This window comes from Cynocephalus volans, chromosome 3 (genome assembly GCF_027409185.1).
Source record: "Cynocephalus volans isolate mCynVol1 chromosome 3, mCynVol1.pri, whole genome shotgun sequence".
Lineage (NCBI taxonomy): Eukaryota > Metazoa > Chordata > Mammalia > Dermoptera > Cynocephalidae > Cynocephalus > Cynocephalus volans.
The window spans coordinates 146,281,895-146,298,988 of NC_084462.1; the positions used below are offsets into that span (position 1 = coordinate 146,281,895).

Here is a 17,094-nt window from a genome sequence, read left to right on the forward strand (position 1 = left end):
GATTTAATATTCAAAGTGTACCCTCATTTTAAATGTTCTTTTAGAATTTTTATTCAAATTTTATGTAAAAGAAAATGTTTAGAATATGTGAAAATTATCTTAAAAGTTAAGGTAGACACAAAGACTAGGGCCCAGATGTTCCTAATTTTTGCCATTATGAAATCAATCTGAATGACGCTACGCAAAATGCCAGGATTTTTAAAAGCTAAGATAAACAGATGCCCGGAGTAATGGAAACACAAAACTTGTTTTTTTAGGGATAGTTTTTCAAGCCTTCTTAACACATTTGTCTGGGTAGAATGTACAAGCGTCTGGTATTTTTGCCTTACTTTGAAAAGAGCAGAAGATTTTTTTGTACATAGTAGGGAAATCTCAGGAATTCAGCCTTGGTTTCCCCATCAGTTAAGGGGGGTGTTAAAATTTTACCAAACTCTTAGCTACATCCTTTCAGCTGTAAGATTTTAAAGACCTGGGAATACTTTTGTGTATTTAATAAGGCTGATTTGCATTATTTAAATTTATATTTATTTACATAATAAATTTTAACCCTGTAAGGGGGAGGACCCTTTGTTGTCATCAGGTTAGAGGTTGCTCATACATAAAAGAGCACTGGGTATTTTGGAATCACCCTGCTTGCTGCAGACAAGTTTTGGGTGACATTTCTGTGGCTTCTGTCCAAAAGCCACAGTTCATAACGGGAAGGTGGGTTAAATGAGTGATGTGCATTGGTTTTGTTTTTGTTTTATTTTTTGCTTTATTTTGAAGCATAAAACTAGAGCATTTAAGGATTTATTTTTCCTAGCTCATTCACATTGCAAATGTTTGATTTATATTGTGATCTGGATTATAGTTTTAAAATTAAATAAGCAGAACATTGGCCTTATGTAGGTATAAGGACTTGATCAATTTTTAAAAGGGAGAGTGATTTGGGTCATAAAGTTATAAATTAGCATGTAGTAAGCAGTTCAAAGATGAAACAGATAAAAAATTTTTGTGATACTACATATATTCATCTAATCTTTCCTGTTTCTAATTTTTAATACAACCTGATAGTAATGGGTATGTATTTGGTAAAATTCAATCCTTTTAGTCAGGTACAGTCTTTACTTTGTTACTTTTTATGGCATTTATCAAAGGTATAAGGAGCGTCTATTGATATTAAACCCTAGGTTTTTAAGAGACAAAAACGTAGGAATTTAAGTCTGTAGAGCTACTGGTTAAAATGAATGAAATTCATAGTCCTTTTGATGGGGGGAGGCAAGGGAGTGCTTTCCTTCCTGGCTACCCTCAGTGCCAAGTGCATTTTCATTCACAGGTGGCTATACGCAAACAGGAGATTGAAGACAGACTCAACTCATGGATCGTGTTCAATGAAAAAAATAAAGAGTTGTGTGCGTGGCTGGTGCAGATGGAAAACAAAGTTCTACAGACAGCGGATATTAGTATTGAAGAAATGATTGAGAAGTTACAGAAGGTGAGCCGGGATGCCCGGAGGATGCTGTTCTGACTACCATAGAATACTCTGCCTTCCTTACTCCCAGACTCAAAGAGGTATAACATGACAGGTGTGTTTCCAGTAACATCTTAGAAACGGGAAGCAACTTTCTCACTATGAAAAATTGGAAGAGAGAAGATTCCAGAGAGGTGGGAAGTATGAGACCATTCTAGGCAGGCTTGGTACTAAGGAGAGTTGCTTTCTGTTGGTTAGGAAATCTGGCCGGAGAAGGGGCTCACACCTCCTTAAGCATCAGTTCATGCCCCAAGTGAGTTGCCATTACTCTAGTTGTTTTGTTAAGGAGCTCCCCTTGCCAGAGGGGAGAGGCCAACAGCAAAGAGCTCAGAATTTTGAAATGGGCACTAATGTCCATGCGGAAAGGTAAGGAGAGCATCTTATTGCAATCACCCAAAACACCACTCAGTTAAACCTTGGGAAAAACATACTGGTATTAGGCTAATTTAGTTATGCTAACTTCTTCTCGGCTCCCAAGTAGGCTAGATTAGAAGAAATCTGTGAGGGGAAACAGAGGAGCTGTTGGATTAAGAAGGTAGCTACTGCCTTACATGTCTCGCATTTGCCTGGTGGGCACTGCCTGGCTTTTAGCTACTCACTGAAGAGTTGCATTAACAGATATGAGCATTTTTTAATTTTTTTAAAAAAATGTCAAGAGGCAACTGTGTGTCTGTGGCTGGAGAAGAAATGAATTTGGTGATAATTCAGGCTTTGTGTTTTGGTGCCTTTGCCAGGACTGCATGGAAGAAATAAACTTGTTCAGTGAAGACAAGTTACGGTTGAAGCAAATGGGTGACCAGTTGGTCAAGGCCAGCAACAAGGCAAGATCAGCGGAGATTGATGACAAGCTCAGCAAGGTTAATGACCGATGGCAACATCTTTTTGACGTCATTGGCTCAAGGTAAAAAATGGCCTGAAAACGATTCTTCCTTCCTGGGTACAGTGTATATTTCACAGGTCTCGTAAACTGAGCCCCATCTTCCTCGAAGGCAATCCAGCAGTTTTATAAATTTACAGATTGAAACATTTGGTAAAAAATGGGTGAAAATTCTTATTTCAACACTGTAGGAAAAATGTATTTTAGTGTGGCCCACTTTAACTTCTTTTCTTTTTTTCTTTTGGCAGCTGGCCATTACGGTATCCAAACCCAACACTGCGCTCTAACCAACTGAGCTAACCAGCCGACCCCCTAGTAGTTTCTTTTTAGCTAAAATTTCTTATGAATTAGATTTGTTTTAAATGAAAGTTGGAACTTATTTTGAAAAGTTAGAATTATTTAGAACTTCTGACTCGGCTTTAGCATTTGCATGTCCCCAGATGAAATCATGCCTGCTGTTCCTGCCCCAGTGTGGCCAAGCAGTGTGGCCTGCTCTCTAGAGGCTGGTCTGGGGCCCTGGACTGCCTCCACCACAGGGGCTTAGCACACTCGAGGCAGGGATCCTCAGTAAGCATTTGTGCCCAGTGTGCCACACCCCCGATGGCGTCTTGTCCATTGGAGAATATAGCTTTGATTTGTGGTCACAGCCTTGTCCTAAGGTGTTGCCTTGGGCACAGGTGTGACCACAAATCAAAGCTATTTTCTGTAGTGTGATCTTAGCAGAAATAGAGCTTGTCATTTTATCTCCCCTCACAAAGTAATAATATGATGATAATGAAGTGTTTTTCAGCTGCAACCTCAGTACAGAGAACAGTCACTCGGCCTTGGGGCCACTTACGCAACTTAGTGTTTCCACGGGCCCAGCCAGTCTTTTACATAACATTGTGCTCAGATGTTTTGAACATACACATGATTTAGAACATACAGGAGGACCTGCAAGGTGAATCAAGAATTGGGGAGTGGTGAAAATAAAAAACTCTTAATAATTTGGCATATCCTTTCTCTCATTGTTTACTGGAAACCATAAATGAACCTAATTCAGTCAGCAAAGGCACCCAACTAAGTGCTGTGAGAATTACAGGCAGGAAGTAAGATGAGTCAGTTACATTCGTGGGAGCGGATATCTGAGCAGCTGTAGGTCAAGTTGTTTGAGAGCTCAGATCACATCTTCCTGGGAGCGTAGGGGTAGGGTTAGGAAGAGTCTTACAGAAGGGCTGCATTCCCAGATGGTCCTGAATGTGAGGGGGTTGGAGTTCTTGACAGTTACTGGTGGCAGACAGGGAGACACAGGTTGTGAGCAGACAGGAGCAGGGGTGGAGCAGCACCAAAGCCATTCAGGAAATAACAAGAAGCCCCTTTGGCCCAAGGGTAGGAAATGGAGCTAGAAAAATAGGTTGGGGCTAAGTCTTAAAAAACTTTAAATCTCAGCTAAAGACTTGGCCTCCTGAATAAAGTCTGAGTCATTCATGGTTTCTTAGCAGTGGAGGGGCTGCTGAAGACAAAAATTAGGATGATTTGGCTGGCAGCATAGGCTGGGCTGAATTTGACTTCTCTCCACAGCCAGCTGAAGAAAACATCTACAGAAATCCATGGCGGTAACCTAAGGGTTAAGAGCACAGATTTTGAACCATTCCTGATTTTACAACTTACTATGGGAACTTGAGTACATGATTTAACTTTACTAAGCCTCAGTTTCCAAATCTGCAAAATGTGTCTGACAGCACTGCTTACAGCAGAGGCTGCCATCCACAGAGAGAATGAATGATGTGTTTCACAGGTTTGGTGCAGGACCAGTACAGCACATAGGAACCAACATTTATGGAGTGATTATTTTCATGGTTTTTTCCTATGAAGACACTAAGATTAAGTAGCACGTTTGTTGAGGAGAAGAGAATTCCCTTGGCTCTGTCCAGTAAAGAGAGGTCTCTCCTCCATGAAGCCAGTGCTTTAACTGTCTCGTTCCCAAGGCTTAGATGGTGCTTCAGATATTTGTTGAAATGAATGAATGTTCCAGTGCATGAGAATAAGATCATTTCCATTGGGTAAATTGTGTCTTTGTTGTCATCATCTTTTTGTCCTAAGTCATTTTGGGCACCCAGCACTAGTTGAGGTTACGATGCCATCCTGCCTGTTTATGGATCATTCAGGGGCAAGGTCTAACTTATGCTTCCTGAAGAGCAGAGTGACAGTCCCTTCCTGATCACTCGTGCTCTGGTTGTGTCACTTTGGACTTTAACAGGCTGTTTTCTTTCTTCTCTGCTTCTTTGGCTGCCTGTCCTCAGCCAATGCCTTGGTGAGAAAGAGATAAAATAACAGGTAACATTTTACTGGTCTTTTTGGAAAGAGCAATTGGCAAAATAAGGAGTTGAAATAATAGCAAATGTACTAGCTACCAGCTGTATTTGTAACAATATGCTTTTTATGTATGATTTCACTTAGACATTGTAATTCTGAAAGGCAGATGCCATTATCCCATTTACAGATAAGGAAACTGAGGACTGAAGTTAAGTAATTTGCCCATAGTTACATAGCCAGCACATGATGCAACTAGGATTTCAACTCGGGTAGTATGTTGCCTCCCTGCTACCCCAGACCCTTCTAGTTTGAAACACTGGAATGAGCAGAATATATTGAGAGCCTAGTCCTTCAACACTGAGGGGTTGGGGAGGGAGTGACTTACCTTACAGCAAGGGCCAGGCCCAGGCAGCCGGCTGGGAGTCTAAGGAGCTCTGGCCGAGTTTACCCTTCAGGGGAATCCATGGGTTGAAGCAGGAAGGAGACAACCTCGGTAGAATAATCAGTTCCTCATCTGACCCCTGACGCTGACTTCACCCTTGGCCTGTACAAAGGCCAAGCAGGGCAGGGAAGGGTTTGGGGTGTGCACAGGCTGCAGACTTCACACTTGAGCTGTGCCCACAAGCACTTGCCCTGAGGGGTACGATGATGGCTGCATTTGCCCGCAGCATTCTGGGCCCATTTAGCCTTTTCCATCTGCTCATAGTACTCTGTGGCTGCACCCCTGTGGCAGGGAGACAACATCTCTTGTTAAAAATGATTTGGAAGGAGATCCTACAGAGATACCTCATGACTTCAAGGTTTTAACTTCAAGCCTTTCACTTCAAGGTTTTTTGTTGTTGTTGTTTTTGACAGCTGGCCTGAATGGGGATCTGAACCCTTGACCTTGGTGTTACAACACCAAGCTAGCTCTAACCAACTGAGATAACAGGCACCCTAACTTCAAGGTTTTGAATGGTGTTCAGAACTGTAAGTCTCAATAAACTAGATGTAATTCACTGGGGAAAACATTTTAAAAACCTGTTATTTTGGGTTCATTCTCAGCAAAATAGAGGCAGATTTCAAAAGACTTGATAAAATATTGAGGACACAGGGTTCCTTAAAAACACATGAAATTTCTGATCATTACAGACTCCATTCTGGGGTGGAAGGGAAGGAAACCAGTGTTTATTTTTAAGTACCAGGCTTCTTCCCACACATGTGAAAAAGTTCACAGAAAGATTCATGCTATCTTTTAATTCCATTTTTCCACAAACTTTTCGAGGTACCCACGTATATTATATTTGTTTTAATTGAAGCAACACTGCCCAGTCATTTTACAGCGAGGGAAGCTTCAGCTTGGAGAGGGTAAATACCTTAGCCAAGGACAGTGACAGTTCTGTGCAGGGCAATCGGGAGCCAAGGTCAGACTGTCCCACTGCAGCATGCATAGAAAGAGCATCTGGCCTTGTGAGACCTTGGCTTTTAAAAGTAGCTTATCAGAATTTTTCTAAAACCTAGTATTCCATGTAGCATTTACTGTTTAATCTAGAGCAGTGGTTCTCAAACTTAGACATGCATTAGAAACCCCTTGGGGCTCAAGAAAGCATGGATTGCTGGTCCCTGCTCCCAGGGCTTCTGATTCCACAGGCCTGGGTGGGTGCTGGTGTATCGCGAATGGGCTAGCTTGGGCGTCACACTTCGCTCACGCTGGCGCATTGGTTCTCAGCAGAGTGAAGTAACGTGGTGCTTCACCAAGAGTCAAAACTCCTGGACCTGTCACTGTGAACAAGTCTTACGGCCTCAGTTTCCTTGTTAAAAACTGTGCACGAGCCCTGCCCCCTCCCTGCCTCCCTCCCAGAGTGGCTGTGAGGACCGAGATGCTGGATGAGAAAGCACCAGGACAACTGTGGGTCCCTCCACACGCCTGCACCGGTAGCTTCTGACTCAGTTCAGTGTGGCTATATGGGAGGAAGAAAAAGGGGCTTAAGCCCAAACCACTGGTTTTTCTCTACTTGTAAAGTGTTCTTTTGCTTTTATAAAATCCTTAAAGCAAAGAACCTGAAGGATCCATCTCCTGAAATAACCTTATCCTAGGGGGGTCGGGGAGCCTACGTCACATTCACGTGAGATTACGTAGGCCCTGGTCTGGGCATTAAAATTCACATAACTTTTGATCTCCATCAAAGTTGCTGGGGGAGCTTTTAGCAGTTCTTGTGGCCTTCCGGTAGCGTCTTATATTTGTGACAATTAAACTCTTATGAAACATGCTAGTAATTTCATCAATAGAGGCCATTTAAAGCACTATATATTTTTTGGTGAATGGTGTAATTTTCTAGAACCCAATCTGATTTGATGACAAGAAATATTAATTATATGTACTATGCTCATTTGGCAGTTTAAATAAAGTTTAAAGAGTTAAACTTTTTTTTTTTTTTAATTGTAGCAAGCAGCTCCTCCTCGTCCTCATGTTTTCTTAGATAATATTTTTGGAAAGTGGCTCAGCAAAACCTGAATGCAGGAGAAATGACAAAATTACAGAAGTAGTTTTTCAGAACTACCAATATGCATGATCCTCTGTTTTGCAGGAAGCTGGGTTACCTGGAAACAGTTCAGGTACAAAATGTTGGGTGATGGAGCGAAAGATCAAGGTTAACTTGCTTCAGCCAGCACAGACTGAGGCTCTGAAACAAGGGTCCTTGCATACCATCCCTCAGTGGGACTGATGCTAGAGAAGGACTCAACCTGCCACATAATCTCATGTGTGGGTGTCTACCCTGTTTTAAAAAACCTAGTGGTTGAACTCCTTAAAAATTCATATACTTTTGTTTCCCAGCACCCCCTCTCCATTTCATTAATCAAACCTTGGCTGTGTCTTTAGTGAGTCACCCCGGCTGGTTTTTCATCTTGGGGGAGCCTCTTCAAAGACCTGGGTCGAGGGTGGGGGCTCTTTAGAAAGACCTTTTCTAGCAGCATGTGTGAAAGATCTGATAAAAGCTTTCAGTGCCTGAAACAGATGCAGTTAAATGGGAAGACATACCCCCAAAATGTTTACCTTGGTTATCTCTTCACGTTGGGATCATTGGTGACTTTAATTTTCATTTTTGCTTATCTGTATTTTCTAAATGTGCATTATGGAAAAAGGAACATAGCAGCTTTGTCCCCTTAAGTGAAAATGTCAAGAATGTTGTTACCTTTCTCCTGAATTTCTCTCTGATGGTAGCACCACTAACAGATTTGACATCCTTAAGTCAATGTTATGAAGGAGGGACTCAGTCATAGCACCATATGACCTCAAAAACTGGTCCCTTCCTTTTTAAACTAAATTACTTTCTCGCTGTCAGAACTATCAGGTCTGTGAAAAGACAATTTTTAAACTAAGCATAATTTTCACATTTTACCTACCAGCGTAAAAAGCCCACCTACTTTATAAGGTAGCAATTAAAATGTTTAAATTCAGAAGTTATCACCATGGCAACCATGTGCTGAGATTGTTTTTCCAGCCATTGCAGAATGGGCAGGGAGATGTGTGCCTTTTTAAACTGATAAAACTTTTCATTGCTCTCCTTTTATCTGTATTTTTTCAAGGTTATTTTGGAAGACCAAACAATGCTGCTAGTCATAAAGTTGACTCGCTCTGGTCTTAGCCAGTTGCCTGATCCAGTGGGACTAGGAGGATTTGGAGACTCTTTTAGCATAGAGAAAGCCACGTATGAGGTCTGGCTCCCCACATCCACCGTCGTTCCCCTCAGCCTGATCTTTCTACCTCCGGAACAGTGGTTGCTGCACCGGGCCCTGCAGAAATGCCTTCCTGAGGGTCGGGGAGCTCCCCCAAGGGCCTCATGTCCAGCGTCAGGCAGGTCCACTGTGCTGTCTCAGGGGTTCATACTTAACAGGTTGCAGGAATAGCCAAGCATGTAGGTATGAATTGGTCAGGTGCTGCATTTTGGGAGAACAGTTGCCAAATCTGCACAAGAATTCCACTGGTCTAGAATGTGTTTGTGGTGTCTCAAGGTGGAGATATAACAATCACTAAATGTTGGGCTTTAGGAATTCGTTAGAGATGATTGACACCATCAAGTCTCACAGGTTGGGAGTGAGCCCAAGAAGGGGCTGGACACTCGGGACCCCTTAGGAAAACCAAGGCTAGGGATAAGGGGAAAATTACAAAATGTCTTCCTCTGAAAGGTCTTACATTCCATTTATACTGCATGACAAAATTGTTCTACACAAAGCTGATGGACTAACTGAGCTCTCTGCCCCTCCTAGACCTGGATGCACAGGACTCAAAGGGCAGGGCAGAAAACTCCCGTGGGAAATTTCTTCTTTAGGAGGGCGAGAGGAAGGCATTCCTGTTGGACTCAGGGGCTTCAGATGTCACCATTTCTTTTAAACCTGAAACAGGAATTTAACAGGAGGAGGACAGAAATCCTCTTTGGCATGCCCCAAATCTTTCTTCCCTCAGTTTATAGCACTTCATAAATAACCCATACCCAAGATAACACTGTGACTTTCTTCTCCCAGCATTGCAATCCTGTAGCGTCAGAACAAAGACAGTTGTGTGTGCGAGGAGAGAGCTGGAGACATTTGTTTGTTGAAAGGGAGAAAACTGAGATTAAAAATTGCAGTAGCAGAGAAGAAGGTGTCTTCCTTTGCTACTGACACTGCTCCGTGCCTGCGAGCCGCCGTGCCCACAGGAGCCTTGGGGAGGGCCGTGTCCGCCTCTGTGCAAGATGCTGAACCAGTGAATGAAGAGGGCACGCCGGGCGGGGGGAGGGGCTGCTCGGCCCTGGGAGGTGCAGGTGCAGCCGGGAGCTTGGAGCTTTCGCTTAAACAGAAGGAATGATTTTTTCCCATAAACAGTAAGTGCCATTTCAGCCGTCAGCTCTGCATAGGGCCGAGGCGGCGGCTCTCTCTGTGTGTCTTGCTCTCTGGCTGTCTCATTCTGGTTACAATAGCAATCACCGATGAGATGGTGGCTGTGGAGTGTGTGTGCTCAGCCGTCGGGGGATGGGTTCTTTCCCAGCGTCAGCGTGCGTGTGGTGTCTGCAGCTTGCAGGGCAAGAGACGTGATTGTGCTGTGCTGAAAATGGAAGCCTCCGGCGACAAAATGCTTCAAAGAGGCGATTAGCTCAAACGTGTATTGTAATGTCCATGCCCCCAAATCAGGGCTTCAAGAACTGGGAGTAATTGGTTATTTTACCATCAAAATGTTTAGTCATTCAAAAAGATAACAGTCGTACAGGATTTATATAGTCTTTTTAGCACCTGACAGCTATTTGTTTTTTTGAGTACAAATTCAGATACTTTGACCGTCTCAGTTCTCCTTAGTATTTTTTAAGTTATGCTGTCCACATTGGCATAGGAATCTTTTTAACTTATACTGATCTAGAGCTTTTATAATGTAATGGTAGATCCCTTAGCATGTAGAGAATAGGACTGAGAGGTAAATTATTCTATGTGCATGAATTTTATATTTAAAGCCTCTGTCATGCATTGTAAAAGACTTAGCTTTTAGCATGCAGAACTAACCAGCTTGATTTTGTTTGCTCTGGAAGGAAAACAGTGTTCATCAGTGTTATATTTGATCCATAACTACTTAAGATAAAAGAAAATTTTTATTCATTTGATTCTTTCTGCATTTCTACCCATAATCCCTGCAAAAGAACTCTTCTGATTTATAGCCTCTCTTAGGCATAAGTATTATTTTTTTAGTTTCATAGAAAAATGTTTTAGTTCTGTTCAGACCTTCAAATAAGGAGTCTATACAGGTGGGAAACTTTCCTTTGCACCTAAAAATGTTATGGTTCTGATCCTCAGAACTGGAGTTCAACTCAGGAAATCATGCTTATTTTTTCTGGAGAAATATTATATGTGAGGAGTGTTAGTCCAGAGCAGCTGGGTCGAAACATAGGCAAGTGCAGAGATGGAACCATGTAAACAAACTGCTTAGGTGATCGATGTCATGCAGCTTTGTGCTTGCTTTACTCTGCCAACGGTCTGGTTTCTGAATAGATTTCCTTGTTTCATAATATTAACTCGAGATTTAAATTTTTCCAAGAGTAATATTAGCGAGGCCTAACATGGAGGTCAGTTGCCTGGGTGGGCAAACAACTTCCTGACCTGGGAGAAGGTGGTCATTCGATGACAGTGTCTGTCCAGAACAGAACGACACAAACTCAACAATGCATCTGATGTTTCCTAGAGTAAGTTGTAACATGGTTATCTGAGGGGCAACATTTATATTCCCATGCAATTTGGGGCATCCCGCCTTCAGGCAGAGGTTGGGACATACAAATGGGTTAAGTCATGACTGGATGAATGTTTAGTTTTGTTTTGTTGCTGCTGTTGTTGTTGCTGTTTTTGATGGCTGGCTGGTATGGGGAACCGAACCTTTGATCTTGGTGTTAGAAGGCTGCGCTCTAACCAGCTGAGCTAACCAGCCAGCCCATGTTTTGTAGTTTTTTTGGCAACCTTCATTCCCTCCCGCCTTCCCTTCCTCTTTAGTTTGCCCTAAGTGTACGTCTGATTTGTGTGCACGTTCATCGGTCATACTTCACTTGCCTAGTATGGAACCAGGGTGAGAGTGCAGGTGGCCTGTGGTATAGCAGCACATTGTTTTGTGGTAAGAGGGCTCCAAGGTGTTTTGGTCTTTACTTTAATTCTTTAAAGTATAACATGGCCACCTCTTCAATAAAACAGACAAAGTACACAAATTGGAAGGTATGAGTGAACATTTACTCATTCAATAGCTTTTGATCACCTCCTATGTTGTATTGTAGTCTTACATCTAAATTAGGCGATGAGCTCTTTGGGGATAAGACCTATCTTCCAGTTATCTTTGAATCCTCAGATTTGCACAGGACTTGAGACAAAGCAAATGGTAAAATATTGAAAGAAAATCATGGAGGGGAAACATGGGCAACATATCTAAGCCTTTTGGCCTCCTCCATGGGCACTGGCTAAGAGTCCCAAAATGCAGCACCCAGTGGACTGGCTCCCAACCTCCCCCTGCCCCTACTCTCCAATGTATCCTGGAGCCATGAGTCCAGACTTCTGATTGTGCAATGAAAACCATCCTGTACCTGCAATCAATATGTGCACATTAGTGTATTTAGGTTTATGTGAGAGAACAGTAGCTCTGGATCAGACTGCCCAGGTTGGAATCCTGCAAATTTGGATGAGTTTTTTTTCCATCTCTGTGCCTCAGTTTCCTCATCTATCGAATGGGGATAATAGCAGCAGCCATCTCATAGCATCATTGTGAGGATTAAACGAGTTGCTAGCACATGAAGCACAACAGGTCTGGCATATGTAGATGTTAGCATGCTATTTAGATGTTCCACTTTTTATAAAGTATTAATTATAAAGTATATACAATGTAGAAATTTAAAAGAATGGATTAGCAATAGAAAGCCTAATATTTTATTCCCATACCCCATTGGTTTGTCTTGAGCACCCCATTGTGGATACCACAGTCCTAGGGAAACCAGCAATTTATTCCTCCACCCTCTGCAGACTCCCCCTGTGCTTATTTCACACCTAGCCCCCAGAGTTAACAGAATTCAAGACCACCACATCCCTGTTTTTGCACCCAGGTTATTTTGTTTGTTCTCTTTTAAAAACATGCATGCCAGCCCTGTCCTTTTTAAATAGGAAAGCAGCCAGTTTCTTATGGTGGAATAGGGTCAGGTGCTGGATGCAGGCAGTCGGGGGCTGTCGTTCTGGGAGGAGGGTGCGGGGGAGGGCAGGAGAACGATGCAGAGGTCACTGGGCTGAGGGCTTCTCCCCACCCATGGGAAGCTCTCATGGCTGGGTCTCTTCCGCAGCCTGAGCCTTCCAGGAGGGCAACCTCTCACAAACTGTGTGGGAGATTCCCTGTTCCATGGTGCCTGGGGTTCCTGGCTGCCCTGGCAGTTGTCTGGGATATTCTCTGTGGTTCCTGGGTAGTCAGGGCAGCAATGTACTGGGGTGAGGAGGGTGTACCTCAAAAGACAGGGGAACGAGGAAGGAATCTAGGTTACAACTATATCCAGGCCTGGCTCTGTATTCTGTTACTTCCTTTTTAATAAATCATCTTGTGGCTTTGAAGGGAGCTTCTCCTTGTGGTGTTTGCAGTAAGATTATAATTTGGAACATACACTGCCTCGAAACTCATCATGATCGTAGTTACCGGGCGTTTGTCTGTGAGACATCGTGCCAGATGCCTTTCATGTGTCATATCTCATTCCGTCTTCTCAGCCATCCAGTGAAGGAGGCACTGCTGTTAACACCATTTTACAGATGGGGATTCAAACCCAGACCCTGACCACAAAGCCTGTGCGTTCTCTTCACCACCCAACCACACGGCCTCCTTCCCAGCCTGCCCACCTCATGGTGCTGTCAAGAATGAAACACTTATGAGGGAACTTTGTGAGTCCGGTGCCGTGTAGAGAAGGCATTAATGTAGCATCGTGTAACCCGTCAGCATAACAAGAGCTTGTAATATTGAGCATTGACTATATGCCGGTAGTTGTACGTACATCATCTTGTTTTGGTCTCACCACCACCTGCAGAGAGGATGAGTTTACAGATAATGAGGAAACTGGGGGTCAGAAGGTTAGGAACCTTCCAGGGATGCACACCTTGAAATAGTAGCAAGGGACCTAGACCCAGGTCTGCTCACTTCCACAGCTCTGGCCCTGACCCCACCCAGATGCTGCTACTTCCCTGAAGCTTGAGACCCCAGAGGCCTACTACAAACGAGGGGGCTTAGGTAGAAGGATTTTCCCTAAATCATAAAAGTAGCTTGTAGTAGAGATGGAACTGGAAGTCAGTCTCCGGGGCTGCCACGGTCTATCATAAAATACAAAAAATCACACACACACACTCCTGTGGTCTACTTAAATCATAGCTTGTAGTGGAAGTGTTTATCCACATTTATTCATTCAACAAATATGTGTCAGTACCTCCTGCCCACCGGGCAGTGTGCGAGGTGCTGTGCATGCAGGGGAAGCAAGCCCAATGCAGCCTGGCCACCACGTCTGTCCCAACGGACACACAGTGTCTGAGATGCGGACTTGGCACCGTGAGGGCACTAGGCAGGAGGGCCCAGGTCCTGCAGGGGCACGTGGGGAAGGGGCGCCCGACTCGTCTCCGTGAGCTGTGGGTAGAAACTCCAGAAGGAAAGAGGAGCCGCTTTGCAAAATGCAGGGTTAGGGCACAGTGGCCATTGATTGCTTGTGATACTTAAAAGATCGGGATTAATCCAGTTTGTCAGGGTAGCGTGAGGACTGTTGAAGGATTGTGAGCAGGGATCAGACTGCCTTCTGGCTCCAGACTTGCCTACTTCAGTGGGGCAGGCGGGCAAGGAGGCGGTAGTGGGCTGTTCCGTCAAGTGAGAGATGATGGTGGCGTGGGGTGCAGGTGTTTGCTGCAAGTTAGGGTCAGTGCCCCGATTTGTCTTCCCAGTGCTATCAGCTATGGGCTGCAGTTCTGCTGGCACCTTCCAACATGAGTATTGATAACGGGATCTTTCTATTGTGGCCATTAACTAAAAATCCCACAGATTACCAAGACGTTCATGAAAGCAATTTACGGAAGCATTTTATTTCAGTTTCTAGACAAAAAATGATGTTTTCCCTCAGCATCTGCATCATTACTGCTCCTTGAAAGCTTGTTGACAAACCAGTGAGTTCATCAAGTTACACTGATGCCACAAGTTCTTTCAGATCTGCTCCATGTGAAGCCGGCTGGATGGGCATTAAGGCACACTGGTGAGGTAGATGGCGTTAGAACTGTGCTTATGTTCAAATCCTATGCCCCCTCCCTCTCTGACATGCCCATAATGTACCCACATGGGCTGGTTTGATGGGTACAGCACCCTCAACCCCTCCTACTGAAGTGGTAGAGTTTGTCACATGTTCTGTGCTGGCTCAAAGAGGAGGGTCCCTTGAGAGGTATCTAGGGCCAGACACCACCAAGTGAACCAGGCGTGTGACATCTTTAATTTGTCAGGGTAGATCACTGGCTGCTGCAATCTTGGGTAGATCCAAGACAGAAACTGGACAGAAGTCAGGAACAGGAAGTGATAGGACTTCCATATTTGCATGGATGGATTAACTCTGAGACCATTTGAAAATCAGCCGAGTCAACAGTTCTGCAAATTGTTCCGTATTCTGTGAAAACTCATATCTGGTGATGTAAGAGTTGTTCCTGCTGTAAAATCAAAGCAGTGTGGATTCCTTTTTACTGTCTAATGCCCTTACTGGCCCATTCTTCTCACCACTAAATGTTAGGTTTTTGTTTTCCATCTCTTTTTTTTCCCTGCAAATACATTTAGGGTGAAGAAGCTGAAGGAGACGTTTGCTTTTATTCAGCAGTTAGACAAAAACATGAGCAACCTGCGCACCTGGTTGGCTCGAATTGAGTCTGAGCTTTCTAAGCCTGTTGTGTATGACGTCTGCGATGATCAGGAGATCCAGAAGAGGCTCGCCGAGCAGCAGGTGGGCGCTCAGAAATGGGCTCTCGTAAGACACAGGTGTCTACGATGTGTGCTAACTTCGATCTTTGTTGTGCTTTAATATAGTCTTGGAAGGCAGTGAATTGAAAGAAAAATAACTTTTCTAACCAAGGAAAACTTTCATGGGGTCTACTGTGTGTGTCTATTAGAGCTTCCGAAAAGAAAAAATTAAAACCAGAAAAGGTATAATAAGGAACATGCTTGAACCAATAGTTTAGGAGGCGTCCCAAGAGCTGCAGTGCTCTGTGCATTTTTGTTATGCCTTTTGTTATGCATGCTCTGAGCCAGCCCTGGAAATTCTGCGGTTTGAAAATCTCTGAGTGCTGCCAGTATTTGTCATTGCACTAACCTGGCAGGTGTATTTTGACATCACTGGTTTATGGAATCCACTTTCCTGCCTTCCATGGGTTCATGGTTACATGCCCATGCTCATGTGCATTGCCCAAGTTTGTCTGTATTTAAAAAAAACAGGTAAGTTTATCTTATTTTTTCTGTAGTTTTTGTTCATTTCTGTTTTCCTCAGAGCTGTGGGTGAATTGTGTTCCAACCATATAAACAATATGATTCTCAGATTCGCATCTGTTTTCTTCACGTTAGACCTCCAACACCTCATCCTCACTGCGTATCCCAGGTGCTCAGACAGAGTTGGGGGCTGAGATTTTTTCACCAAATTCAAGGCCAGAAGTCTACTAGACCCTTTAATGATAAATTCTCTTGAATTCAAGTCCGTCTTTTTAATGGTAACAAATGACATTTCATGCTACCATAAATAGAGCTAAATATTTGATTTTGCTCTTGACCTTTTAAAGTGCTATTACAATTACTGTTTAAATGATGCCTATTCTCTGGCTTTCAAACTGGTGTGATTTAGTAATGCTACAAATTAAAAATACTGGTTTTTCCTCTTAGCCTCAGAAATTTAGTTGTGTCTTTTTCATTGAGATCACCTAGATTCTGTCTTTGCTTTGTGGAGAAAAGAATATTGATATAAGTATCCATGGACTTCTAATGGACATTGCAGAGATTTTAATGCCCTACTCAGTGGAGTCATAGCTACTGAACGTTATCAGCTTTCCTTACAAGTTTGATCCACTAAGATGAATTTCTTTGAATAGTCTCTTAATGGACAAGGCCTTGTAAAGAATGATTTACCCTCAGGGGTGAGTTTTTTCAAGTAAATAACGTGGAAGCCAGCAATATCTTTCCTCTTACAGAATGGCTGGCGACATTTGGCAGGGGCTGATAATTGTGTTAACTTTTTATAAATCTGAAGTGTAACAAAACATTAAATTGCAGGGAATTTATTCCCCAAAACATACAATTTGGAGCAACTGCCATTCTCTTGGCCTTGTTTGTTCCCATACTGAAGTGGTACATTAATTTCAATCTGGTTGATTTGAAACTTCCTTCTTTATACAATTCAGCATCATCATACTGGAATTCTTATCCCTTGGTGACCAAAAGAAATTATGGAGTTGGCATCAGGATTACCATTCCTGTAAAGAAGTTAGACGCTGTATTACTTTCTATTGCTACACACTTAGCAGTTTAAAAACACATTTATCAGCTTGTACTTCTGGAGGTTAGAAAGCGGATATTGGGTCTCACTGGGCTAAGGTCAGGGTGTCAGCAGGGCTGCGTTCCTTCTGGAGGCTCTAGGGGAGAATTCGTTTCTTTGCCCTTTCTTTTGCCCTTTCTCGTTTCTAGAGGCCACCCTCATTTCTTGCCTCATGCCCCTTCCTGCTCCACAGCTGTCCACACTGCATCTGTCCGTGCCTTTCTCCCATAGCCATGTTTCCCTCTGACCCTCTTCTTCTGCTTCCCTTGGGATTACATTGGGCTCACCCAGATAATCCAGGATAATCTCCGTATTTTAAGGTCAGCTGATTAGCAAACTTAGTTCTCCTTTGCCATGTAACCGAACATATTCAC

The 17,094-nt window shown here is 43.3% G+C and overlaps 1 protein-coding gene across 4 annotated transcripts in view; it reads left to right on the top strand.

The window, feature by feature from the left end:
* The window catches only part of SYNE2 (spectrin repeat containing nuclear envelope protein 2), a 135,424-nt gene that overhangs the window by 96,927 nt on the left and 21,403 nt on the right, over nucleotides 1-17,094 (top strand). For all 4 annotated transcript variants that reach the window (XM_063090614.1, XM_063090615.1, XM_063090616.1 and 1 more), the window contains 3 exons: nucleotides 1,316-1,474; nucleotides 2,245-2,411; nucleotides 14,983-15,145. In XM_063090614.1, the coding sequence (XP_062946684.1) occupies nucleotides 1,316-1,474; nucleotides 2,245-2,411; nucleotides 14,983-15,145 (489 nt within the window). The remainder of the gene's footprint in view (nucleotides 1-1,315; nucleotides 1,475-2,244; nucleotides 2,412-14,982; nucleotides 15,146-17,094) is intronic.